This window comes from Corvus cornix, chromosome 2, assembly GCF_000738735.6.
Source record: "Corvus cornix cornix isolate S_Up_H32 chromosome 2, ASM73873v5, whole genome shotgun sequence".
Classification (NCBI taxonomy): Eukaryota; Metazoa; Chordata; class Aves; order Passeriformes; family Corvidae; genus Corvus; species Corvus cornix.
In genome coordinates, this window is record NC_046333.1 from 78,714,678 (window position 1) to 78,742,469 (window position 27,792).

The window sequence follows — 27,792 nt, forward strand, 5'->3', positions numbered from 1 at the left end:
AAACTATCCTTAAATTTTAAAGGAAGTATCACAACGGCCACTTAGTGACCATGCATCAGACACAGCACCAGGCCACAAGTTATATGTTCAGCTGTGGCTGATCAAGGCTGGAGGAACACATAGATGGAAAATCATCAGATTATACTCATGCTCACAACTTCTGCTTATACTTCCAGCCTAGTCTGCTGTAACTGCCTAAACCAATGGTGATCCAGCAGTCAGAATTATCAGGAGCATAAGCATTATCATTATCCACCCTTGAACTGCCATTTTCATCAGCCAATCTCAGTACATACTTCTCAAGGAAAATCTGGGAATGCTGGCAGAAACGAGGAGATGCCAAACTTGAGAAAAACACAGCAGCAGGAACTATGGTACAATAGCCAGAAGAGAAATACAGAATGGCTCAGCAACTCAAAGCAGATATTTCTCAAGCACGCTGCTAGTTTTGGCACCGTTGGTGGTATCAGTCTTAAAAATTATGCAGTCATTTGACAAGCTGACATAAAAAGATAAGATTAGGAACATAAGGCAGGATATTTGATGCAATAAATTTAAACTACAGCATCTTAACAGGGATTGTGAAGTTAGAGTCAAAAAATTTGCTGTTCCAATTTTATTTCATTATTTCAATCAAGAACTAGAACTAATCTGAAGGAACTTGTTAATCTCAGTTCATAAATTCTGAAAAATTGATAAACCTGACATACTTAAATATGCATTATCAGGTTGTACATATTCTTCAAGAAGTCTTAGGAGACAGTCTAGCATTCAAGGATGCGGTTTTGACCAACAAATGCTGGGCATTCTTCAGATACTTCGAGATGACGTCACTTTTCAGAGAAGGAAACTACTTTAGACAGCTATTATAGGCAATAACAGGAGGAACATTTAAGTGTCAGAACCTTCCTGTGATAACAGTATTTGAGTAGTTTGGTACAGCATTTTACCCAAAGAATTATACTTGGGATCCTGGATTCCTTAAAATCAGATTTACAGGTAATTGAATAAACTGTAAGCACTCCTACCAAGCATCAGACCTTACTTGGAAAAGCTAATGCCAGGTTTTTAAATTGGGATCATTTCTCTTTAACTGTACTGTAACTGCATTTGCTCTGGTGGGTCTCACATTTCAGGCAGCAGATCAAGTAAGACTGCAGTTTCATGTACATTTCCAATTTGTTCTTGGTATTGTTTGGGCAAGTTTTAAACATTTGGCTATAGCATTTCAGTACAAATTAGCCAGAATAACGTAAGGTTTCAATTTGCAGGTTTAACCTTGCCAATGTCCCAACTACTTTTGCCTTGTATTTGAACTCTAATTTAAATGCTGATTGTAATGATATTGTTGTAATTAGCAGAACAGTTCTGCAGGAACACTGCCTATTAGATAGCAAAAGCATATCAAGATGTGGTTAAGCACAAAAAAATAGTGCTTAAGAGCAAGCTCTATGCAACTTTGTACCTTCAAATACTGCTTGAGGTGATTATATTTGTGTATGCATTCAGATATGTTGGTTAAAGGAATTTAAATAGTGAGCTTTGTTTATTCGGCCAAACTGTTTATAGTTTTGGATTTATTACCTGTCACGCCTTTCAGCCCCCTCTTACTCCTTCTCAATCTTTTTGGCTTGAAATGATTCTGTTTTGGCACATTCTGCAATGCAACATTTCATTTTTCTAGAAAACTCCCCTGCTAGAAAAGTAACACAAAACCCCAGGAAACTTACCTAGTCTCCAGTTTCACTACCAACTCACAACAGCCACAGTTCACTCAAAGCCAACTGAATCTCTACCCAGTTCCAAGCAAGCAGGGACAAATTCAGGCATTCATATCAACTTCTGACACACTTTGGTGTACAGAAAGCCTGCTTTGACAGAACTTCAACAGTAGAACCAAGAGCCCAAATACCCAATAAAAGGCTGCAAAGACATGAGGACAGAGATGAAAAGAAGAGAACTGCCATCAGAAGAATAGGAGCTATGCAAAGATTTGCATTCGTCCAGAAAGAACCCCTACAGGTTTTCATTTTTGATACTGGGTTAATAAAATTCTAATGTTAAAGAGAAAATGAAAAGAAAAACGGTGAAGAACTGTAGTGGGAAAAGATTTCTTAACAGGTATCAGATGAAATAAGTGATCATCAAGAAAATCCAGGTAAAAAACTGCATCTCTTTTCAGCAATAGTCTTTTGCCACAACACCTAGCTCAGCGCCCCAAGAGGCTACACAAACAACTCAAAACCTTCAATGGAATGCTGAAATACCAAGCATAGCTACCTACCTATTTATGTGAACCTTAATACACAGAAAGGATGTCTATTTGCAAACTAGTTCTCTGAGATTTTTATCTCCCTCTGAAAAAAGATCAGGATTGCATTCACCTGAATCTCAGTTTGAGCTGATTCTCAGTCAGGAACCATTTAAAATACAAAAAGCATTCAGAAGGAAAGAACCTGCTCCATCTTCCCAAATTTTTCATGTTGTCCATCACAGTCCACAACACAAGCACTTCTCCTCTTAAATTCATTGAATAAATTAAGAATTACTCAGAGATCCAAAAGATACCACATGTTTTGAAAGAATTTGATCGTGAAGCCAAAAGAAATTAAATTAATTACAGCCTCCCTGAAAGTATCCTATAACAAGTACTTTGTTCCCTCACTTGTAAGGTGAAATGAGAGGCACACAACCCAAATAAATTTGTGTTCAAGAAATGTCACTTAATATATTCCCATGTAGAGCAGTGATAAACGTTTTCTGATACTGAGGTCAATTTTTTCTGGGAAAAGACATTTTTCTATATAGAAGCTTCAGTGGCCAGGTCCCACAGTAACAGGATGGCCAAAGGCCACAAACACAGCCTGATCAACCAAGCCATCATCTTGCACAGAGTACAGTAGCACTTTTACATGAGTAATTAAAGCACTACATATTTGAAAAGTGCTACATTTTCACATAGTTGCCCCCCAAGATGATTTAACGGAGGGAATGGTTTCTAATGAATGTAATTGTTCCCACCAAGCTATATGCCCTGCTGCTCTGAGAGACATAGAATCACTTAGGTTAGAAAAAATCCTTAAGATCATCAAGTCCAACTGTAAACCCTGCACCATCAAGTCCAGCAGGAGGAGGATACAACTAAAACAGGAAGGAGGATACAATTATGAGAGGGAGGGCTTTTCTAGTACACACCTAAAGTGCAGAAGAAGTACCTTGTGTTGAGATGCATACAAACAGCTACTGCCAAAAAAAAAGCATTTGATCTGCACACTAAACATACATTGCAGTGCACTCTAGAATTTTCAGAGTACTGCAAAAGGAGAAACAAAGTAAAATACTAACTCTTTGAAGGTCTCTAGAAGTCAACTAAAAGCAGAAAAAATTTTATCTTCTTCAAAATACAGCAGCTGGCTTCACCATATTTTTGCAACACTCAGAATACTAAGATTTAATGGGATATATTCAGAGGTACTTCAGCACTGAGTCCCCTTGCTAAAATAGTGTTTTGCTTCAGACCTAATCCTTCAATTTGATTTTACAGAAGCTGAGAAATAAATTAGAACTTATTAATTGAGCTCATACATGAGCTCTCAACTAAAAGCTGCCTCTGGATTACATCTTAATGGCTCTATAGTGAGCTGCAAACGGTATTGATTTCTTTTATTTGAAAAACAGTCGGTCAAGCTAATACAAAGCATTCAGCTTGGACATAACATTCCACGCTTTGCAGGTAAGTGTTAGAAGAAAACTCCCTGATCAAGGCAAACCCATACAAAAACATTCATTCAGTCTAATCTTCTAAATCAAGTTTCAGACAACAATATTCCAGCTGAGACTGTGTCTAGCAAATTGCATTTAAATGGCCCACAAAAATCCATTTAGTCTTTCACTTGCCAGAAGAGCAATGGGGGGTAGTAAAAACTCATGCGTTCTCAAGTTTCTAACTATAATTGATTGATAGGGTAAAGAATTGCAGACAACGTCCGAGACTGGGAAGGAAGTAAAAGGCAGTGATATTCAAAGCTAAAGAAAGCTGTATCCTCAGGAGAGAGGCAGTGTGGAGGCATCAGCATGCATGCACACCCACAGGCTACCACCTTCCTTCTGAGCCAAGCTGTAGCCAAACAAGCAGGTCTCTCCAGCCTGTGATTTACACTGAGGACCAGACATCTGGGTTTTGCCACCTTCCCTTCATTGAAATACACAAAGTGAGAGCCACTGGACTCCAGCTTCAACACCAGTACAGCCTCACCTTTGCATCCCTCTCAAGTGCATCACTGGTATCTCAAAGCTTGAATTTAAGAAGCTGCATGGTCTGCCAGGTACTGTCTGCTTTCCTCTATGCAACAAAAACAGAGTAGTGGTTACCCCTCCAATGCATCACTGAGTGAAGCTTGTTTGGCTAAGGATACCAACACACACTGTCCTTCTCCGGGGGAAGATCACCCAGACACACTCAATAGCAGGACCAACATTTTGTCTCTTTGAAATATAAAATATTCCACAACTCTACAGATGCTCTAAATCCACAATGTGAGGGAGGGTACCATTATTTTGGCCATAGCTGCACCACCTGTGCCCATCAAAAGAGGTAAATTATGTTCCCTTAACAGCATATCTAGGAGTGGAACAACACAAGCCGTTTCAAGCATCTTGTTTCCCGTTTTAGTACCCATTCTGTAGAGAAACATCATAGCTCTGAAACTCGACAGGTAACATGATTGCAGTCATCAGGATGAAGAGTATGGTTTGATTGCTTAAACTGATGGCAACACCTGCTGTCAGATACTTCCTGAGGTGGTTCGCCCTTCCAAGCAAGAATCCTGCTTGGATTTTGCAGCTCTTGGGAATCTGTACCTGCCTAAGTAGTACTTTACATGATTGCTTCTCTGCTGTACAGTACCAGAGCTAGGATGGATCAGTCCCACAAATTTCCTTTCTAGTTGTTTCAAGGCATTCCCTTGATTCAGCTTCAACAAGTGTTTTGTCACCTGTCTTACAGAAACAGAAGACAAGCTGTACAGAACTGGAAAGAATTAGGTCTGTTTGAAAAGCTGGAAAGCAGAGGCTGTGAAAGGCCTTCAGCCCCAAACATTCTGCTCTTCACAGAGGTGGGCACTCAGGAATTCAGCTGGCAGTAAAAATTCAGAGGATGCAAAGAAGCCATCTGCCATGTGCTCAATCAGGATCATTTCCCATGGCAATGAAGGCGAAGAAGAGTTCACCTGCAATGTTTCCTAGTCCCTCCCTTGCCAAACCTAGATACCTACAGCTCGCCACATAACACGACTCATTCATAGGACAGCACACAGTGCTGTGAATTTACAATACAGGCAGAATTGGAGCATTCTCTCCCTGCAGTAAAGTCTCCAGTGAAAAGAAATATAAATGTACTACCCACTGTACCATGGTAGGCAAATACTAGAATGGAGTAGGTAAATTCAACTAACAGTTAAAAAATGTTATGCACACACCCCAAAATACGTAAGTGCCACTGCTTTTACAGCATCTAACACAATCAGACTCCTGTTATTAGCTGGCCCCTAGACATTACTCTCTATAACTGAACAGTACAAAAACATTCAGCCTTCCATAAGCGCAGAACTCAACTCATCTTGTGGAAGATAAGAGTCTTTATTATCAGCTGAATCCTCCTTCAACATAAGTCTACTGTTCATGGAGAAAAGAGGCAGCATTAGTAAAAAATCCAGACACATAAGTTGATAAATGGGCCTTCCAGTAACAGCACCAGTTTCAACAGCACCTGTTTTGCCCCAACTGCTTCCATGTCTCTGGTCTCACTATCCTTTGCATAACTCTTATGCTCCCTGGTTATTACATTCTTCTGAATCTGTTGTCAAAATAAGTGTTTGTCAAATCACACTATTCCAGGGCACAGAAAAATTAGGCTAACATCTGAAATTTCCTCCAAGTATAGAATACACAATTACACTGCTCTGAACTCTGATTCTGCATGTGAACTCATAAAAACATATTTTTACTACAGTATCTGCTGGCCTGCATTTAAGCCTCCCTCTCTAATGAATTAATCAGCTGCAAACTAGTGGTGAAGATTTCAGGGTCAACATTAGTATTCACTGGCTCTATAATGGGCTAAATTAAGAACATAAATCTTAGAGATTAGTAAAGGATTATTTTGTGTTATCTTATTTGAATCCAAGGGGGAAAAAATGCTTTACAGACTGAAGTAGAACAGAAGTTTAGAGCAATTATTGAGTACTGACTTCAGAGTTTCCACTATTCTTTTGTGGTTTCTTTTCTTTTTTACTGCTGGCTGTCATACAGAGAATGGACTTCCTAAATCTACTTTGTGTCGTGGTAATTCACCTCTTTCAGGCACCTCAAAACTTTTGAATCTACGGTTTAGAGAAATATGAAGTCTACTATTCAACTTAACATTATTAACCATTTATCTGTTTATTGTTAAATTTCTTGGCACAGATTCTAAACTGGTATCTCTAATGATTCGTAGGTGCCAGATATTCATTTTTTGTGGGGGATTATGCATGCCCAACAACAGAGCCTATGTGATTTATGTGGTCATTTATTACTTACATGAACTGCTTTTACTGAACAGATTCTACAGTCATAGTCAGACTTGCCAAACTAGAACTTTTCAAAAGTCTGACTTCTTTTAACCATAAGAAATAAAGCTAGACTCAGAGTAATCAGAGCTTGTAACTTAATTTGTAGTAACAGAAGTATAAGAAATCAGAATTATTATTTGATTACTACCAAATATAACCAAATCATTATGACAGAATTAAACAGAAATACTAGTTAAGGCATATAAATGTACAATTTTTAAAAATCCTTTTAGCTTACATCATTATATATCGTTATTTCCTCTCAGCCTTCAAAGACACAACTGTAAAAACTGGGGCAAATAGACTTCCATTTAACAGAGCACACCTACTCACATGTAAGAAGTCAGAAAGGAAGAATCAGCATTTCTCTGTTCATAGGCCAGTTAGTACAACACTGTGCTAATACTGACAGATAAGACATCTCCTTCTCCTGGACATTAAAAATCTAGCCCTGGGTGATGACATACTCCAGTAATTGTAGGTGAGGTGTATTGACCTAATTAAATCTATGTCATCTCTTCATGCCCACAGCTATACTTTTGAAAAACTCCTCTCAAGCAACTCACATTTTCATGGTGTTCACAGTATGAAAAGAAAGAGGCTGATATTTGACCTAAAACGTATTTCAAAAAGCTTCCATCAAGCATATCCTTAAATATAACTGCAAAATCAGATCATATAAAACCTTAAGTATAAAAGTCTTTGCTGAAGAAGTGGCACACAAAATTACTCCTAACCCTCCACATTTGGGTTCTGCAGAAGTATCTTAAATCCTTTGTCACAAACTTAAATCAGAAACTACCACAGGTTGAAAGTGAAAACTGTTTAAAGGAAGACCTGTTTTTGAATTTCTAGCAGACCAACGCTACTGTACACAGAAGGAATGAGGAGGAGTGGTTCCTCTTCTGAAAACTGCTAGGATTCTGCTGGGGGGCCTGACCTGGGTAATGAGTACCAGCTGCCTACCTTCACTGGTAGCTGCATTCTTCTGGGCTTTGGTGGGTGTGTGATCCGTACTGGAACTCACGTCGGATGAGATGCTTGAGCTGCCCTTGCCTGCAAAAAGAGAAAGAGGTGGAGAGGGAGGGAGAGAGGGAGAACAAACATGAGTATCAACTCTGAAATAGAAAGACCTTCAATATCTGAGCCTGTAACAATTCCAGGAAGCTTTAAACTAAGTTTAAAGCAGCTGATGTGCATTTTGTACACACCAGGGTAGGAGTTAACTGCACTGTAACTTCTAGCATGTGCATCTTCACATGTATTAAGGCTGAAAATAGTCTCCTGTGCCACTACACATTTGCTAAGCTCCATTGTAAATGAAATGTTTGTGATTAACAACATCAGAGGAACTAAAATGTTCAGTTTACTCATTCAAATACCTCTAACACAGATCAGGATAAATGGTTACATTCAAAATACATTAAATGAGTTTAGATTTCTGTTTTATGTGTTCACATCATGCATTCAAGTCACTTGGTCATGTGAAAATGAAAGCAAGGTATCTGTTTTCTCCTTCACCATGCTCACTGCATGATGTAATACACCATTTCAAAACTAACTTCTCACTAATGGTGGAGGGTTTTTAACTGTAAATCATAACCTATGGATGTTCCTTCTCTTATTTTCTCTCTTAAAAGTTTTTCCTGAATTTCCTACATCAGCGTCTTCAGACCTACATGCAGAATGTCAAACTCTAGATACAAGTTACAAACAAAAGAAATCCAAATACACATTAAAAATTAACCCAGATAGATATTACAGAAGAACAGAGTTGTCTAAACCAAAGCTGTCTTTTTGTTTACCTGTGAGGATCTAAGGAGTCACTTCTGTTTCCCTTCCCTCATTCTACTCAATCTCAGTAATTACTAATGGGGGATACATTGTATTCTGCAGCAGGAACCAGACCAACCACCCAATGAGCAATAAGTGAGATAATTCTAGAGAGAGGAAATACAGTGAGTACTGTTGCATTTTTAGAAGTTACCTGTCCCCACAAACACTGCATCATTGAAGCCTTTAAGACCTGTGTTATTTTTTTGACCAAAATTAGGCTGTATGCAGAAATCTAGCTGACACCAAGTTTCTGTCACTTGAGTAAACCTATAATCGCAGGAATGTTAGCAAGAGACTTTTCTGATCTGTTATTTCAATCAAGCATTCCTTGGGGTTCTGGGTTACAGTATGCCTGGTTTTCATAACATTTAGATGTAAGGGAGAGGTCTGCTTTTTAAAGGTGCCACAACAGAACAAGGATTTAAGTTTTAATGGGAAACGACTGGAGAATGTGCAAATGTAGGTTGCTTCACAACGGAGGTACTGCCACTTAATCTGTCAGCCAGCCCTAGAGAATCATTCTCCTCAGAAAGTTGCTTAAGTTAACATGCTTAGATTTGAGAGATGATTATGAAGTGGAGTGAAAGGATATTAAAATGGCCAGAAGGAAATAAAAACATAAATGGCTAAAGCTAGTAGTTGGGCAGGGTGAAGAGAGAGGGAGAAAAAAGTGTATTTCCAATGATTCACTAACTGCTTTTTACATTCCTTTAAGAAGTTAAGCAAAACCAAGAAGCAGCACTTCCAGAATATCACTTCAATTGCTCTCAAGCTGTGACATGAGTTGGAGTAATGGACTGTGGGGTCTTTATGGAAATTAGTGCCCCAAAATAACTCTCCGGCTAAGGCAACGAGGTTTGTGGTAGAAGAAAGGCAGAAGAGAAAAGCAAGGATAGATATTAAATGTTCTTTCCTAGGAAGAGGCCAAAGAACATGAAACACCTGCAGCACCTGATAATGAAATCATTACTGACAGGAAAGGTATTTAGATAGTATTGCCACTACCAGCAAGTCCTTATGTATCAAAAACTCCAACAGCAGAGGCAGAAAACAAAATTCCAAGGGGTATCAGCACTCCTTAAGAGATTAATAGAAAGAAAACAAAACTAAACAGAGTAACTGGAAAATTATTTCCTCAAAGCAAATAAACAGGATTTCCTCTAAAAAATAACTTATCTTTTTTTGGGGGGGGAGGGAAGAGCGAGAGGAAGTCAGTGATACCAAATAGCAGCAGAGTTGCTAGGTGGTCATACCTGGCATGGGTTGTTTTCACAAAGTGAATGCTTCCCAGGCTCCATACCTCCCCATTACCAATAGTAGTTCTATTTACCCCAAATACAAGCCCACCTCAAAGAGCATAACCAAAATATTTCACCCACTGTAAGCTACTAATTGTCAGTACACCCAGCAGCAACATATTTACAATTGCACACTTCTATAGAAATTGTGAAATGCCTAATGTAAGTGTAGAAATTTATCATTTAAATCTACTTGAACTTTGAAACATTTTAACACCTTGCAAGAATTTAAAACTAAAAATTAAGGAAAAAAATATCCACAGTTCCTGCTTTTGTTGGATACAGTTCTACCTGTAATTATTTTTTAGATAGAGTCTTCTCTTACTGTATATAGCCCCAAAATTAGCCTTTTTCCTTACTGCCTACTCTGAAACACTCCATTCAGATGAGGAGGAAGCAAGACATACTTTCTAGTAATTTTCAATGTGTTTCAAAGAGACTAGCTGACAATACATATCTTTTGAGTTTTTTTCTGTGCAAAACAAAGCTTCTAGTAGGCTAGATTTGGCTACTGCAGATTCATGTACACGTGCCAGAGCTAAAACATAACAGTTTTTAAATATTCTCCAAAGAGGAAAGGATAGGAGAGCAGCAGCTGTTCAGCACGGAGATTGTAGTTGGCCTCTTCTCCCATGTAAGAAGTGACAGACAAGAGGAAACAGCATCAAGTTGTGCCAGGGGAGGTTGAGATCCAATACTAGGAAAAATTTCTGCACTGAAAGGGTGTTCAGGCATTGGAACAAGCTGCTCAGAGAAGTGGTGGAGTCACCATCCCTGGTGGTATTTAAAAGACATGTAGATGTGGCGTTTAGGGACACGGTTTACTGATGGACTTGGCAGTGCTGGGTTCACAGTTGGACTCAATTGTAAGGGTCTTTTCCAACCTAAATGATTACATGGAATATTAGAATCACAGAAATTCAAAGACTGCCGATTCCCCTAATGCCATAGGGAAACTTAAAGCACAGTATAACACTGTTTCCAGAGGCCAGTTCCACTCCAATTCAGAAAGCACACTGAGAAAGCCATTGCACATAAATATATCCTGACAACAGTTCTAATGCAATGACAACTAGAAGGATCATACAGAGGCCAATATTGCAAAGACTAGAGCAGTAATGACTGTATTTGATCCTCTGCTTAAATTAAAGGCCTGCCAAAAGCTTCCCTAACATGACTTGCAATCATCTAGAGTTTCCTTCATACAGTCAACAGTTCTTTATTTCTCAACCAGAAGATGCAATCGAAAAGAAAGGAAACTGCACTACTATGGTAGTAGGTAGATATGGTAGAAGAAATCTATTTTCCTAGAATACAACATAATTCACACTGGGAGTGAAGGTACCACGAACCTCACAACACCTGCAAAGAATCACACAGCTACACAGTTGCAATTCAGATAATTTCTTTGACCTGCTTCTGAAGAAGCAAAAGTATAGATTTTTTTTTTCCATCTACTAGTGCCAAAATCTTACAATAGTGGAAGGAACAAGATTCCAGCCATCTAACCTAGTATGCTATTTCCTCCAGATTACATTTTGATCCTGCTGGAAAGAAAGCTAGAATCAGGCAAGCACATAATATAACAGATACTTCTTCTGAACATTGTCTGTCTTCAGGTCTTTGTAGCCCACATATACTCTTCAGCCATAGATGTCTTTCTGCTCAGTAGCCCTACAGCCTCATTAAATCTGCCTTGTCTCTTTTGAATAATGACTACTAAAATAATGTGTTTAACTTTCTTTTTATCATCACAGATGGCTATATTGACTATAATGTTATGTTTGTTTTATAAAAGTGTTTCCTATCTTAGTTTTGCAGACTTTGGATTCTGCCAGTCACACTCACTGCTGAGAAGTGTCAAAGACATCACAAGTCAGTCAGGACAGAATCAATGCAATTTAAACTTACCTGGGAAAGCACAGTCTATAACTGTATGACACTGAAAAACTATTTTTGGAACCACATGTGCAAAGCCTGTCCTAGTCTGAACCAGAGTGAGTCCCCTTCTCTTGCTCTGGAACAATTTTACTAGGTTTTTTTGCAGCACATTTGTCTTGGATTCTGGTGTATGGGCATTTGCATGCCCTATTTTACACATCCTTCTAAGATCTCATAAAGATAGGCTGACCTGACCATTGTTTCTTATGTGTCACCCTGGAAAGTAACAGCAGTATTTCTCTTGACATCAAGTTCTTATGTGATGACACCTTTCTTCAGCAGGCAGTGACAGGTACCTCAGTGTCATAGGTTAGCAAGCATAGTCCTGGAAGGGATGTCCTTGCTAAGGGGTGCTTACAGCTTCCTCTGGGACCTGATAGAACCTATCAGATGGCCAGTTTGAATATGGACAATTCTCTAAGCCACTTAAAGTTGTGACCGCCTCTGTGATCCACACTTAAGAATAGGCAAACTCCCCCCCTCCACAGCTCTCTCTCGTTTCCGGTGCTGGGACAGGTGGCTGCGGGCCCCGTGCGGGGGCCAGCGGGCCTGGCCCAGGCCCTGCTTGGGCCAGGCTGGGCCGGGCCACGGCCATCCTGGAGCCGATGGACCCTGTTCCACCCGTGGAACCCCCCCACTGCCTTGCCGTGGGCAGCCGGAGCGGCTCGGCTCTCCCCCCTCTCCACTGCAGTAAGAAAAATTCCAGCTGCAAGGCCGAGGTGAGATTAACCCTTTTATTGCTGTGAAGAGCTGAAAACCTGAGGGAAGAGAGAGAGGAGATGCTTAAAGCTGAAATTCTGTTGTGAAGCTATGATATATCAGAGTATCCATTGTAATTTCATGAAGATATGGGGGATGGAGTGTTCAACTCGTAAGCAAAAGCATCTGCACTGAGATAGGCAGATGCTGACGCAGCTGTAATTTCATGAGAAGTTTGGACAGGGAGAGATGGAAGCAATGAGGACTTCTGCTCCAAACGGGAAAGGAGAAACCTCAGTCCCTAGAGATGCTCCCAGAGATAGTCCTAACGATGAAGATGAGGAAGACCCTTTGCTCCCAGGGAAGGAGAAGGGTCTCTGTTTTTTGTTTCTGAATGGCTCAACCTTAAAATTATACCCCAAAAACCTTCAAGAGTGGACCCTCAAAAGCAGTTGCGGGAAAAGCTGCAAGTCGGGGGAAGGGACTCACACGCAGGCAGAGAGACTCCTCTTCCTAAATGGACTGAACAATATTTGGAAGTGGGCGGCTGTCTCGTTGTGATAATGTTTTCATAGCATGAGCGAGAAGAGACTTCTCTTTCTAAATGGACTGAACAAGGTTATTATGGAAGTGGTAAACAGACTGAACATCTTAAGGGTTGTCTTTGAACATTGTCAGTGGGAGAAGGGAAGAAGGTGGGGGGAGGAGGAGAGTTCTGAAGGTGGTATAATTTTTTTTTTCCCTCTTTTAGGTCTGTTAATAAACTTCTTTATATTTCTTTCAAGTTTGGTGCCTGCTTTGCGTTTCTCCTAATTCTTATCTCACAGAAGATAAGCAGTAATGAGTATTTTGGACCAAACCACTACACTAAAATGGTGTTTCTGCCCGGTTACAAACCCAACCCGCTACACTCAGGAATTAAATGGATAGTAGGGCCAAATCCACGTCTTGCCATGCTGAAGTGAAACATAAGACAAAATGCAAAAACAGAAAAACAAAGTAATCATTTAGGAAAAGAGAGCAGAAAGCAATTAAGCTCAGAATATCCATTAATCTTTTTAACTGTCCAAAAGTGTTATATTACAATGACTTTGATGTAAAAAAATCTGAAAATTTTGTTTACTTAAGCCATCAATTCTTATCCACATGACATTATACAAATTAAATTTCTCAACACGAAAGTGCATATGTGCATGGTTTTCCTACCAGATGATCACTACTTTCTCTTTTATATCTTCAGAGAAGTTCTTTTAAAATCAAATACATGCCAACCACATCAAGAAGAGATCCAGAAAAAAAAACCAATCCAAACCTCAAAGCATCGGGGATCATTCAAGAGGAAAGAAAAATCTCTTTTCCTTCTCTTGTTTCCATGACACACATTATGCTGGTCCAAATCACCAAAACCTCAAGTGTATCTCTTTACAATCTGCACCTCCAAAGTCTGCAGACTCCTAGTATGCTTCCAAGTACTCCCATAGAAATCAGCAGCCTCGTGCAGTACTTTGGCTTTGCAGATATACAGCATCCTTTAAAGATGCGATATATCAATTCATTTATCCAAAGTAAAGTTGGACTACACACTGTGGACAATCATTCTCCTTGAACTTTACATTTGTACCAATGGAAATTCTGTCATAAAACTGGTTTCCACCTATTAATTCTTAACTGCTGAGCAAACTGCCACTGTTTCAACACTGAAGTTACCTACCTACAAGCATTGTTACTCACTGAACTGCTTTCAGGATAAAATATGTTCATTTACAAATTCATGTTGACCTTCTGCCCTAAAATCTTAGCAGTATGGCTCTTAAGCTTGCTCTTTTTTTTTTCCAAATTAAAACATGCGCCAATATAACAAGCAGGCTCCAAATTTCATTCCACCCAACATTTGTCAGGATATGATAAAACAAACAGTAATCTGCACAAACTCCAATCCCAAGGAAAGAAACTAAACTGAATGTTTCACAGGAAGCACGCTGAAGTTGGAAGAGTTTGCAGATATGTGCCAGCACTGGCACTTTGGGACAATATTTCTTAAAACTTTCACAAGTGAAATCTCCACAAGCACTTTTACATTACTTTTTTTATTTTTAAACCACAGCTCCAGCTTCCAGGATTGTGAAATTTGGCTGTGAAATTTGGCATAACTTAGCTATGAAATAGTGCACTTAGTTCTACAGCATTTCTGTAAGTTTTAAGCTGAACTTCAACTCAGGTCCCACAGGCCAATTTGGCCAGTTTTGCTCTTCCAGTCAGTGCCTGCCTCACCTTCTCAAGTACCACAGCACACGACAAAACCGCCTGCAAACGCCAACAGGCTACACTAACATATCTCTGGTAGGGAGTTAGTCACCTTATGTTTTTTATTTCTTTTAGGAAATTGTTTCAGGTGCAGGCACCAGCCAGCTCCATCGGCCCCACCACAGGGCATGGCTGAGCCCCTCAGCCATGGGTGGGCAGGCACCTCAGAGCAGGGAAGCTCTGAGGCACAGCCCCTTCGTGTCACCTTTTTGAGTCAGTCTTACAACCAGATACAAGAAGCCACTTGAAAGGTGAAGCTGTAACAACGAAGGCACTAAGCATTATTTAATTCTGATGTAAATATGGCTGTGCAAGTTCTGCAGCTAGCAAGACACAATGGCTCAAGCACTATACTGCGAAAGGCCTGAAAAACATACAGTAAAGTGCAGGTGGGGGATTTCTTCAGAACCATTTAGAAGAATTATGTTTATTACTAGCAAGGCAAGACTTCAGAAAGTCTGGATTAAAATCATGAAGCTTAAGTAAAATTGTTCACATAGGCAGAGATTCTAGTTGCTGTGCTAGAAGCCTACTGGGTTTGTAGTCAGGACATCTTCAACTCTCATCTTGGTGCTAAATAACTCACTATGAGTTCAGAATAGCTAAATACTTTATTTAATGAAGTCTTCAAGTGGACTCATCTAGTCTAATGGCTAAAAAGAGGCAGGGCACATATTGCCTCCTCTGTGTAACAGATAATATCTTTTCTAGATATTATCCCTTTTCTAGAGAACTTCAGCACTCACCCATGAGGCTTGTTAACCAAGAACCTTTATATGGCACTACTAAGGTCACCCTAATTTTTGAAGACAGTACGTGTCTGCCTTATCACAGGATTTCACAATACAGTGACAAACAGCACGCTCCACTGCTAGGTTTATAAAGAAGCAATAATGCATCAAGCTACTCTCTTGACACCTGCTAAGCAGCCTGAATGCCGGAAGGTAATGCTTATTTGCAGCCAAACTTTGCACCCACTCCAAGTGTTAAGCTCTACTTTTCAAACACACACTGATAAAAGCCCATGAACTGTTTAGTCTAGGCTGCCTGAGAAGAAAGAATGCAAGTACTTTTCTTATTTGAGCTCAAAGCGAGAAAACAAGATGAGAAAGCTTTAATATCTTTTTTTATTACTCAGCAGGACTAGCACGTCTCAGGACTAAGTATTAAAATACTATCTTTCATTGAAGTGGCTTAGCCTGTATTCCAAAAATGGTTCCTACTCTGTAACCTTCTACTTTGCCAAAGCAACAGGGAAATAAAACTTTGGCCTTCCTACCAATCACAGAATTTTCCTAGAAACTGTTCATTCATTCAACATAGGACTTTCCATTACAAATTTTCATCCAATCACCACCATGTTTTAAGATGGGCATTTACTTGAGATTCAGTGTTCTCAAGTTTATTACCTAACCTTTACCATTTTAATCCAACATCTGAAAATAATTATGAAACCAACATAAGAAATTAATAAACACAATTAAGTCAAAACAAAACCCTTTTTCTAGTTTTATACTTTCTCTGAGAAAGTCACTTCACTGACAAGTTCCCCACTAATGGCTAATTCAAATCTGTTTTTTCCCAGCTCTGTTGTAATTTAAACAAAATGCTAATCCTTTCCATTCAGAAAAGCCAATGACTATGCAGTTCAATACCAAATATAAATTAGTAGAGACTTCATTTGCACCTTCTCGCATGAGATGTGCCAAAGAGTAGAGGTAGCCTGAGAGGATAAACTCCAGTGTAGACTCTGAAGTGGCTGCAACCTGCTATTGCACTGGAATGCATCAGACATTTGGTATAGGTCTGAAGTTCATTATATAGTTCAGTAGTACAAAATCAAACCCACCACATACATGTTTGTCTTCCACAATAATATCATTAACACTTAAAATATGTATTTAGATTTTCACAAACAACTAGTTCCAAGATCTAAACAAAAAAGGTTAATACTAAACTTACACTATCAATTTTACTGCTCAGCCAGGTACAGTGGAAGCAGAAGGAACCCACAGCTGGAGATGGCTGCTGTGGCAGTGCTGGGGGAGCAGCTTTTTTGGTGTAGTACATACTAACACCACAAAAACCAACCCCACAGTATCTCCCAAATTTTGAGCTTGAATATTGACAGCTGGTTAAGTCAGAGTTAATGTTAGAGTTGAGGAAGTGAGAAACCTTTATTAAGACATCATACAAAGTACTCTGGTATCAGTGTACGCTGTGAAAAGCGATACAAAAATCTTTCACATGACAATACAGATCTGACAGCCTGAGATGCCTTCTTTACTTAAAGAAGAACAAAAGAACCTGACAGCTAAGGAAGAGCAGACAAGGATCACTCTACTCTTTTAGATAAGCACAGTCACTTCCAGCTTTTCTTTACTGATGGATACAGGGAGGGGGAGAGGGGGAAAGGGAAGTGGCTGACTCAAGGATGCAAGTAGGAGACTTTGCAAAATAGTGGGATTACAAAAACTAAATAAAACAGAATTGTGAAAAGGCATATAGTGAGAGAGAGTGATATCTTAAAGGCAGCTAAAACGAGAGAACCTACATGCTTGAGAAATACCCCTACTTTTTCAACTAACAATCAAGTTTGGCAAAATTACAAGCCACATTGTAGCAGGTTCAGAAATGAAACTCATCAGCACACATAACTGAGTTAAAACAATTAAGACTATAAAAAAAGCCATACCGACAAAAGAAATCAAACTAAGGTTTCACACAATACATTTGGCAATCAACTTTAGATTTCTTCTTCCTTTCTCTCTGAATTCTATGAAATGCAAAGTTCTAATGTTGCACTAACCACAGATGTCTGGCAATGATTGCAAGGAAAATATGAAAAAAAAAAAAACAACCAAACCCAAACCACAAAACAAAAACAAAGACCCAGTACCTGTCTGATTTTTTTTTAAACACAGTTTTAACAGATCATTTTAATATAGTAGAAAATTCCATTATTCCTATTGAAAACTCTGTGTTTCAATTACTTAAATTAATCTTCTAGTCTCAACTCTGCACAGAGACTGTGCATACTACTGTAATTTGCTGCTGCAGTCACCACCTGAACACTGAGAATAAAATTTATCCAAAACAACACAGAGGCTGATCTATCCCCAGAATATGAGCAGGATAGTAATCCTCCATAGAAATACAGTGCCAATTCAGCATTTTCATTTCTTCTGCACCATTATCTATATTTCAGCTATCTTTCACAAAAAACCTTCCTTTCAGAGAACATGAAAACGTGGCACGGAAACTTTCAGAAGAGTTAAATTTAAATGTATCTCCCTCAAGACATTACAATTTTTTCATCTACTTTAATCGTAGCATACGCCAAGGTATCCCAACAGACCACCCACAAAAAGACAAAGGACACTTTTTAGCTTGCCCTACAACCTTCACCAGGGCCATGTTATTTATAACACACAGATATTCAGTGGGATAAGGACACATTAAGGAAAAAAACAAAGGTAACTAATATCTACCCTGTTGACAATTCCGTATTTAATTTTGAAATGTTTTTCATTCTCACAGTAGTATGTGTGCAACTGTCATAAAGATTGTTTGGTTATAGTTTGAGGATTATAAAATTCCTGCTGAAGTATATCCATAAAGCTCCGATTGAACTGAGTAATTCTGGAGAAAAAAAAAATATTTAAAGGCATTGCTTTCAGAAGTGTTTTATCTAATGCCTTTGTGAAAAGACATGCTTCATCCCCCTTTCTTTCCTGCAGAACCAACAAGAAGTAGTTTTGGTCTTCAGTATAACTCATTCTTGTAGTATTCAGTATTAGCTTCTCATTAGAGGAAAAAGGAATACTGAAACTAGGGTACATCTCCAGCAGAAGAAAATAGAGCAGAACCAACAGAAACAGAGTGGGTATGTCAGTGACCGCTACATGTGACAGTTCAAACAATCTCTTGCTCATGATGTTCTTCTCTGGATGGTTTCTGGGAACCAGCAATGGTGCAGCAGGGCCAGTCTCCAGCTCCCAAGCATCCTGCCCAGCATCACACTGATTCTTGCAATGTTCATTAATTCATGCTAAGTTTCTTTCTCTGAGCCAACTCACTACCTGTACAGAAGAGAGGACAGAGGACATGCTGCTTGCATTAATATTCTGTCATTTGACACCAAATCTTCACCACACTTACTACAATGTCATGTGAGCACGCTTAAATACTCAGGGAATCATCTCTGCTTCTTGATCACACTATTGCACACAGTTTTTAATTAATCAGTACTGGTAAACTAACAGAAGCCACACCAAAGAAACATGGATCAGTTTTGAGAATTTTTCCCAACCAAAAAGCAAACAAAACAAAACACCCAAACAAACAACAACAAAAAACCAAGCAAAAACCCCAAAACCAACAGAAAACCCCAAACCAAAGAAACAAAAGAAATTCCCAAAAATTAAAAAACCCCAAGCAAATAAAAAAAAAACCACCACAAAATCCACAACCAACCAACCATTCAACCATTACTAACATTTGTAATACCTGAGGTAATTGTTAAAAGCTGAGAGAAAGCACATAAAGTGGTACAATTGCCTATGGCAATGCAACAGCAATTATTACAGAAGAAACAGCTTATTATACAAAAACTGCTATCAAGAATCAGGCTGGTAACATGAGAAGGAAACTAGAAATCCAAATGGGGATGTCAGGTAATCTGAGGCTAATGGTAAACACAGACCAGGCTCTGTGGTCAACAGGATAAGGTCCAAGCACACTATCTGCAAGATACTTCTGGTTCTCTCCTTGCAAAAACTTCCACTCAATTATACATTTTAATGGCTTTTGTATCATCCTGAAACTAGCTAAGCTACCTATGCAGTGTAATGAAGATGGCCCAACTGGCTCTACTTAAGGATAAGCACCTTACTCCTCGTTCCTTTGAAAGATGCGCCTAATGAACCAAACTGAACTGAGCAACGCCCAGGACAGCAGTCTTTTTTGGCAGACCTGTTAGGCAAGAGTAGCCAAACATAAGTCAATAACTTTGCTACTGAATAATACAACTCAGCTTTTCCCAGTTCTTTCAGTTTCTCTGGTTAGCTTCATTTTGCTGAAAGCAATCACCACCACTAACTCAGTTCTGTGAGCACTGTTCCAACTCTTTGACCACAATCTGTCTGACAAGAAACATTCTCAAAGGGTCTTTCAAGTGTGGAGTAGAGATGTTCAACAATTTAGCCACTTGGGATTTAATTTGCATCTTCCTACATTTGCTCCAACCTAGCAAGTAAATTTAATAAAATTTACAATCACATTAGACCACTTTTGCTAGCAGACAGAGCAAGTCTGGACTTTTACATGCAGAAGTAGAGCACGGAGCAGAGTAGTTATGTCCTGGGAACTGACAACAGTTGTGCATCTCCTCTCACTCCCTCCTCTTTGAAAATCTCTGTCTAGTGCCATTTGGCACCTTTCATACCCAAGCACTTCCTTAACTACTAAGCATCTACTTTTGTAGTTGTAGGCAATAGCAAGCTGCATTTTACTTCCAGGGAAGCATGGAGTTTACATGAGCCAGAGGGAAACACCTGCACGTCTCTGGTCTTGGCATGTCCATGGCTGCATATCAGATCAAAACACAGTTGATGTCAAAGAGCCACAGGTGCAGGAAGCTTGCTCCAGTGCTCATTTCCACAATATCCTTTTAAAAGGACAGCTTATGCTTTGCTAACTACACTTAAGAGAGCTGCTAACGACTCGTGCGATTCTTTTTCTAATGTGTTTTAGCTAAATGCCACTGTAAAAGTACAGTTTGAGAAATACACTATGCCATGCCAAGAACCTGACTTACTCCTCTTAAAATTTGGTCTTCAGAAACTATCTGTACCATGCCAACAGGAGCAAAACTGCTTGTCCAACCCAGCTAGAAGTTTTGTTGATTTATCTCATTCTCCACTATGCTAAAGTAGGGTAAAGTCTATGAGCCAAACCATTGCTCTAACACAGAAAGGGCCTTCAGAAGTTTCTGAGATACTCTTCTACCAGTTCATTAGTACGTAGTGCAAAATGTAATTGAATTGAAATGCAAAAGTATTTCCATGTTTCAGGGAATTTTTGCAAACTAATACTGAAACCCAATCACTTATTTACTGAAAACTACTTCTCCAAAACTAAACAACACACTGAAACTAATACTGATGCAGTGATTTCTCATGTGATTAATTAATTCTCATGTGTTTTTTCCTTGGGTACTCCTTACCCTCATTAAAGGAAAAATCTAAGGCTAACATTTTTTTCAACATAGGCACAAACCCTACAGCAGCAGGAAGACCATCACAGTCCTACACTGGCCTGGAACAAGCAAGCCCAGTTACTCTGTCCAGGGAGCACACATCAGAGGCATTTTATACCAAACAGGCTGATTTTTCCACTTATGCCAATAAGTGTATGTTCATCCCCTAACAGAGGGCCTGAGAGAAGGCAGAAATGCTTAAAACCATCACCTGTTTTTCCACTGCTTGTCATGACCTCTGTCAAAAGAGGTCATTAAAAAGGTACTTGCTCAAAACATAAGCAGTGGCAGTCTGTACAGGATGGAAAGGCAGAAGGATGGAAGTGCAGAACACATGCAAAACTTGTCCTATGTCTGTGTCAGAAAACAAGTAGAAATATATCTAAAATGTTGGGTAGCAGAGGTGAGATTATAAAAATATTTTCTGAAAAAACCTCCTATGCTTCCAACAGTGTGGAACAGATATTTATCCTACTGAATGATTATACTACACCTCTGAAATTAAAATCAATAGCTACCAAAAGGAAGTTGCCATAGGAAAATAAGAGTTTTACACAGATTCCTGCTGCAATTCCAGCACAGCACAGCTACTAATTCACAATTTAGCCAAAAGAATAAATGCTATTTGAACATCCATGCTGTCTTGAAAACTCAGTGAGGTACCTGATTTCTGCATATAAATGCACACACAGGGTTGCATACAGTCAAGAAATGCAAGAGTGTGTCCATTTTTAAGATCACTTCAGAAATCAAAGTCGTACAATGCAACAACTGCACCAGTATTACAACTATTTTGAAATTCATAACCTGCATTTCAGGTGTCAGTGAACACCTCAAGGCAAGCTTTCTCAATGGTTACCTCTTAACCTGCAGTGTTCTGCCTTTTTCCTTTGAAATACAACACAGTTTTCTTTGAAGTAAAAAACACTCTTATTTGAGCCGAAACCCAACTTCAGAAAGCATCACAATAAAATCTGAAGCTGTAGACACAGGCGTCTATAAACAACAAATATCTTTAGTAAGTCCACTCACAAATAACAAAATACATATTGAATCTTGTATCTAAAGCATTTTAAAATATTCATGACTACAGAAGAATGTTTGCCAAGTGGTTTTTGCACACAAATGGAGAGATGGATACTGAGCATGCATCCACTGTTCTAGGTCAGACAGAAAGGTTGATCTATCTCTGAGCTCCACTGACAATGCCAGACAGCAGACACCTTTTTGGCACAGTTATCCCATCTGACTGAAGAAAAGCACACCTCTCAAGAAGGACTACTATCACACCCTTTTCATTTTATCTTACCTTAAAAGCATGTAACAACCATTAGTAAATACCTGTTTGAAAAGGAACTTTTTTCTTTGAGGAAACAATCGCATAAAGCTTGATCTGTTCCCAGGATGACCTTTCACTATAAGACTACTTCAAAGGGATAAATCACAGCCTCAGTTGTCATTATCCCACTGCACTAGCTTGCAACAGTGCAGAATAAGCTTTCTTAAGCACTTTGACAGTCTCCCTTTCCAAAATAGGCACCACTGATACACAGCACCTTACAGCAAGAACTTGCATTGCGTGCACTGCTGTCTTTAAAAATCAAGACAACAGAAACTATCCACAGGCTGTACCTGACATAAGGGTTGGATTCAGATTTATTCACTACTCACCATATCCCATCCTGCCAACTGAAAACAAAATGGCCAAACAGCTCTTCCTTCACAGCCCTCCATTCTACCTACTCCCTAGCAACATCCACAGGCACTTTCCCAACATGCTCTTCAAGCTAATGAAATCTCTTTAAATACACTGCCCTCTTTTAGTCTCTCAGATGAAGCTCTCCATGATTTAAGCAGTCTACTGATAGGTAGGCAAATATCCATCAAGACAATTAGTATTAAATACTAGTTGTTTCCTCAGTTCTGCCTTTCTATATCCATCTGACTCTTTCAACAAAGAAGATAAGCTCTGGAGGACTGGAATTTCATTCTATTGCTGCAGTCCAGCAGCAGAAACAACCAATGTTTCCATTCTGGAAGACTGCAGGGAAAGCTACTTCTCCTATTCCTGGCAAGAGCAAGCAGTTAATCTTCTAATTTTCACTGAAAAGAACAGCAGAGAATAAAAACTCTGCAAGTTGATCAAGTACCCACCACAGTGGGTAAAACAAACTGCCAAGTGACATATAACAGGATCCCTGCAAAGGTATGCAGGGTCATGACACACACGATCTTCCACAATGATTTATTCTTTTTAAAAAGCTGTAAAAATCAGGGGATGAAGTAGGTGGTCATGTCACTCTTCATCCAACAAGTCTGCACTGATACAGTGCCCTGAAGTAGACAAACTTTCATAACAACATTGTGAAAACCCACACAAGTGTCATTAACTGACAGATGACTGAGCTGCGCTAAATGGCTCCTTGCTCCTTCTGCACAGGCAGGAGGAAAAGATGCAGCTCACTGAAAACCTTACAGTTCTGCAGATGAGCTTGTTTGCTCCCCATCTGTTCATGCCCTTTTGGTCTCTGTTCAAACTGGAAGAATACCCTCCGGAGAGCATGATCCCCAGGGTGCATCAGGTTTCTGATCCACACTGAATGCTGGGTCAACGCTTGCCTGTGGAGAATGTTTTAATTACATCATGCTGGAATTTGGCAAGAGTCCTGGCATTTAATTAAACAGCCATTTTTTGAAGCAAAGCTCACAGCAGAGCAGACAAAGAGACACAGAGGCCTGATGATGTGCTTCATAGCAGCACTTCCCCTATGGCCCAGTGCCTACTTTGTAAGCAGTCCCAATCTACCAGGAATACAACATTTCACATCACCAGACGCCTAAAATCAGGCTAAATGGGGTGGTCTACACCCAGGAGTACGAAAACTACTCACACTTTCTAAGAACAGTGAAAACCATGGTAGATTGACTTCAGGTACTGCTATAAAAGCTGCGCAACCAGTATTAGGAAAAGGTGATTGGGAAAGGTCCACAGAGCAGCCATGCCACCATATTTCCCCAGACACTTACAAATGTGAGGCCCAACAGGAAGATAACAAAATAGCAAGCATGATGGTGGTAATGCCCTCTTGAAAACACTTCACTATGTGCTCTTCACATCAACCAAGGTTTGTTCACCCAAAGACATCTCATTTCAGGAGACAGGTTTTCCAGGACTACAGGCAGTAGGGGAAAAGGAGGTGAGGCAGCAAAGAGCTGCAGGGAGCCTGCAGGTACTGTCCAGTAGAAGACACTGCCCTTTGGAAGAAGTACTTCCTTTCTGAAGCATTAAACAACACAAGGCAGAGCTGCCTTTTGTTAAGGAATTAAAACTGATGTATGCTTGGTTTTGATGCAGTTTTACACCAAAATTCAGCTTGAGAAAGCTCAAAAACCTAACCCAGCAGCATCATGTCTAACATAATGACAACCGTTACCACAAGCATTACAAAACCTTGCAGCTTCCTATCTGTGAACTGTCAAACATCAAACTTTCTTTGATAGTATTTGGAGAGAAAATTAGGACACCAAAGGTCCTAATTTTCAAAGGTCTCCTCTCCCTTTAAAAATGTATTTAAAAAAAAAAAATAAGAACAGTTGCCACCAAGACCAAGAACACAAGGTCAAGTGAAGATTCATATGGCTGATTTATTGTCCAACCCCATAAAAATGAACTTGAACTTCTAAGTTAATCAACTATGACTTATACTTGCACATGTAAATGTTGAAAGCTAAGCACCCCCCAAAAAAACCCAAAAACCAAAACAAATCCCAACAACTAAAAGAAAACCCACAAACCAATAATAGCAATAATACCTACAGCTAAAATAATTGAAATGCTATGAAATATGAGCTACTTGCTTTAAGGCTAACCCACGTTTTGAAGATACCTGATCATAGTATAAAAGCCCTGTAGTGCCTCAGATACATGAAAAATTTTATATGCTTGGCCGTGAGAACCCTTTAAACAAGGAGCAGTTTCCAAAGCACCTTACAGGGAAGATGTGAGGTTGGACTGTCAAGCACACTGCATGCTCAAACAAAAATTTATGGGAATTTGGAAGCTTTTAAAAGTTTCTCTACTGTACACAATATCTGCAGCATGAGTTGTTCTCATGCCAAGGCTGTATTTTTCTAAAACATGGTAGAAAACACTAAATTTCATATTTAATCTGATGTGACACACCAGATTTTAAGCTCATATATGCGTAGTCATTTTAACTCTGAAGAGACAGACATTTTTAACAAGTAGATGCTAAAATTCTCCACAAAAATCCCACCACCTACAGGCTGCCGAAATTCATATGAATGTAGTGATTTCAAAACACAGCTGACCTGAAGGCACCTTGGAAGCTGGTATGTATTATGAATGCAATTTCTCCTGTCACAATTCATATAATCCTGGGTCATCAGGCCAGTGATTTCCATTCTACCTAAGCAAGAGGCAAAGTGTGCCCTGATGACCTTCAGCAAACACTTGTTTCTGTACACCACATTTTAGATGAGGCTTCTGGAATGTGTTTCCACCAAAGACCACTACTAACCTGCTACATGTAGAGTAGAGAGAAGTACTGTAACAGGCAAGGCAGAAAACACCTGAATTAAACAGCAAAACACATTTGCTTATACAAAAACCAATTATGGCCAGCAAGGCAGAGGTGTCAGATCTCATCTCAGAAAGTTCCTCCTCTCAATCTCCTTCCATCAAAAAATTATTTAACTACATATGCTCTGATGAATTATACGCATTGTTTGGCTGCCAGCTACAATCTTTTGATTTGTACTTACAGCTGAGTCAGAATTCTTAAAGAACCATTTAAAGTTCTAACTCCAGTGTGACTTCATAATGGGTTACAGTATGCTTAATGTCACACATTCCCCAGCTGGCTTACAAACTCACTCAGAACCAGTCACAATGACTGTCTGCACTCCAATGTCAAATTTTATTTTTAACATTAAGAATATATATGCTTATATTTCTTTCATTTTAAAGGTTTAATATTTTCTTTAAAGGATAGCATCTTTTAACCAGGCCTTTTTAATTGGGTTACTATATGCAAATTATTGTGAGAATTAGTATTACTAACACTTCATAGTCTACATATCCTCAGGAGCCCAGCAACACTATTTGCATTAAAAGCTACCCAAGGACACCCTCACAGAAGTGAAAACTGTTACAATTAATGCTAAGTGTTCCCTGTAATTGTTCTGACTGCCTTTGGAAAAGCATACTCATGAGCTGGAGCTCTTCATTGTATTTGTAAATACTGGGGTCCATGTAGTTGTCCATATCACCACAGAATCATATAATCATTTGAACGGAAAAGACATCTAAGATCATCAACTCCAACCATGAACCTAACACTGCCAAGCCTAGTACTAAACCATATCCCCAAGTGCAACATCTACGTCTTTTAAATAGCTCCAGGGATGGAGACTCAACCACTTCCCTGGGTAGCCTATTCTAGTGCTGCACAAGTCTTCCTATGAAGAAATTTTGCCTAATATCCAATCTAAACCTCCCCTGGCATAAATTGAGGTCATTTGCTTTCATCCTGTCACTCAGTTACCTGGGAGAAGAGACCAACCCCCACCTCACTTCACCCTCCTTTCAGGCAGTTGTAGAGAGCAGTAAGGTCCCCCCTGAACCTCCTTTTCTTCACACTAATCAACCCCAGCTCCCTCAGCTGTTCCTTGTAAGACTTGTGCTCCAGGCCTGTCACCAGTTCCGTTTCCCTTCTCTGGGCCCTCTCCAGCACCTCAATGACTTTCTTGTGAAGGACCCAAAACTCACCACAGGATTCGAGGTGTGCCCTCACCAGTGCCAGGGGGACGATCGCTGCCCTATCCTGCTGACCACTCTATTGACAATACAGGCCAGGGTGCCACTGGCCTTCCTGGTCACCTTCAGGCACAACCATATTAAAAAAAGAGGCAACCACTGTAACTAGACAGCATTTGACGTGTTGGTCAGTTGCACAACTGAGTAAGCAAATCCCTAGGAATGGCAACAAATTACTCTCAGGACTTAACACAGACTGCTGGCAGCTTGAATAGCAGAGGTGTATATGCCTAGAAAGACTGCTTAAGCTTCTGGGTCCTGTGCCTGCTATAGGTGATTTGCACAAACATACCAAGAGAAACAGAAAATTCATAACAAAAGCAAGCCTCCAAGCATGGACCCTTTAACAGAAGCCATAACTAAGCAGAAAACAAAACAAAAAAATTATATGTTTTGTTTTTAAAACTAGTAAAATATTTACCTTGTTTTTCTCATGGCAGGAAGTCCGAATGCCTGCTTGAAAAAACTTGACCTAGCCACACCAGGAACCACACTGCTACATCTGCTTTAGGCTGTCATTTTCCATGTTTTACAGAATCACAGAATATCCTGGGTCAAAAGGAACCCATGAGGATTATTAGTCCATCTCCTGGCCCTGCACAGCACCATCCCCAAAAGTCACACCATATGCCCATGAGTACTGTCCAAATGCTTCTTGAACTCTGTCAGGCTTGGTGCTGTGACCACTTCTCTGGGGAGCCTGTTCCACTGGCCAACCACCCCCTGGGTGAAAAACTTTTCTCTAACATCCAACCTAAACCTCCCCTGACACCACTTCAGGCCATTCCCTCAGGTTCTGTCACTGGTCACCACAGAGAAGAGATCAGTGCCTGCCCCTCCTCTTCCCCTCACAAGGAAATTGTGACTGCAGTGAGGTCTCCCCTCAGTCTCCTCCAGGCTAAACAGACCCAGTGACCTCAGTCACTCCTCTAATGGTTTCTAAACAACTTTAGATTTATGTATGAAGCGAGAACCACATCTTACTATTACGTTTTTGGAACTTAC

The 27,792-nt window shown here is 39.7% G+C and overlaps 1 protein-coding gene across 2 annotated transcripts in view; it reads right to left on the reverse strand.

Moving 5' to 3' along the window:
- The window catches only part of FBXL7 (F-box and leucine rich repeat protein 7), a 210,035-nt gene that overhangs the window by 129,455 nt on the left and 52,788 nt on the right, over positions 1 to 27,792 (reverse strand). For both annotated transcript variants that reach the window (XM_010400189.4, XM_039549712.1), the window contains exon 2: positions 7,578 to 7,667. Coding sequence is in view for 1 of the 2 variants with exons in the window: in XM_039549712.1 (XP_039405646.1) it covers positions 7,578 to 7,667 (90 nt within the window). In the remaining variant the exon portion in view is untranslated. The remainder of the gene's footprint in view (positions 1 to 7,577; positions 7,668 to 27,792) is intronic.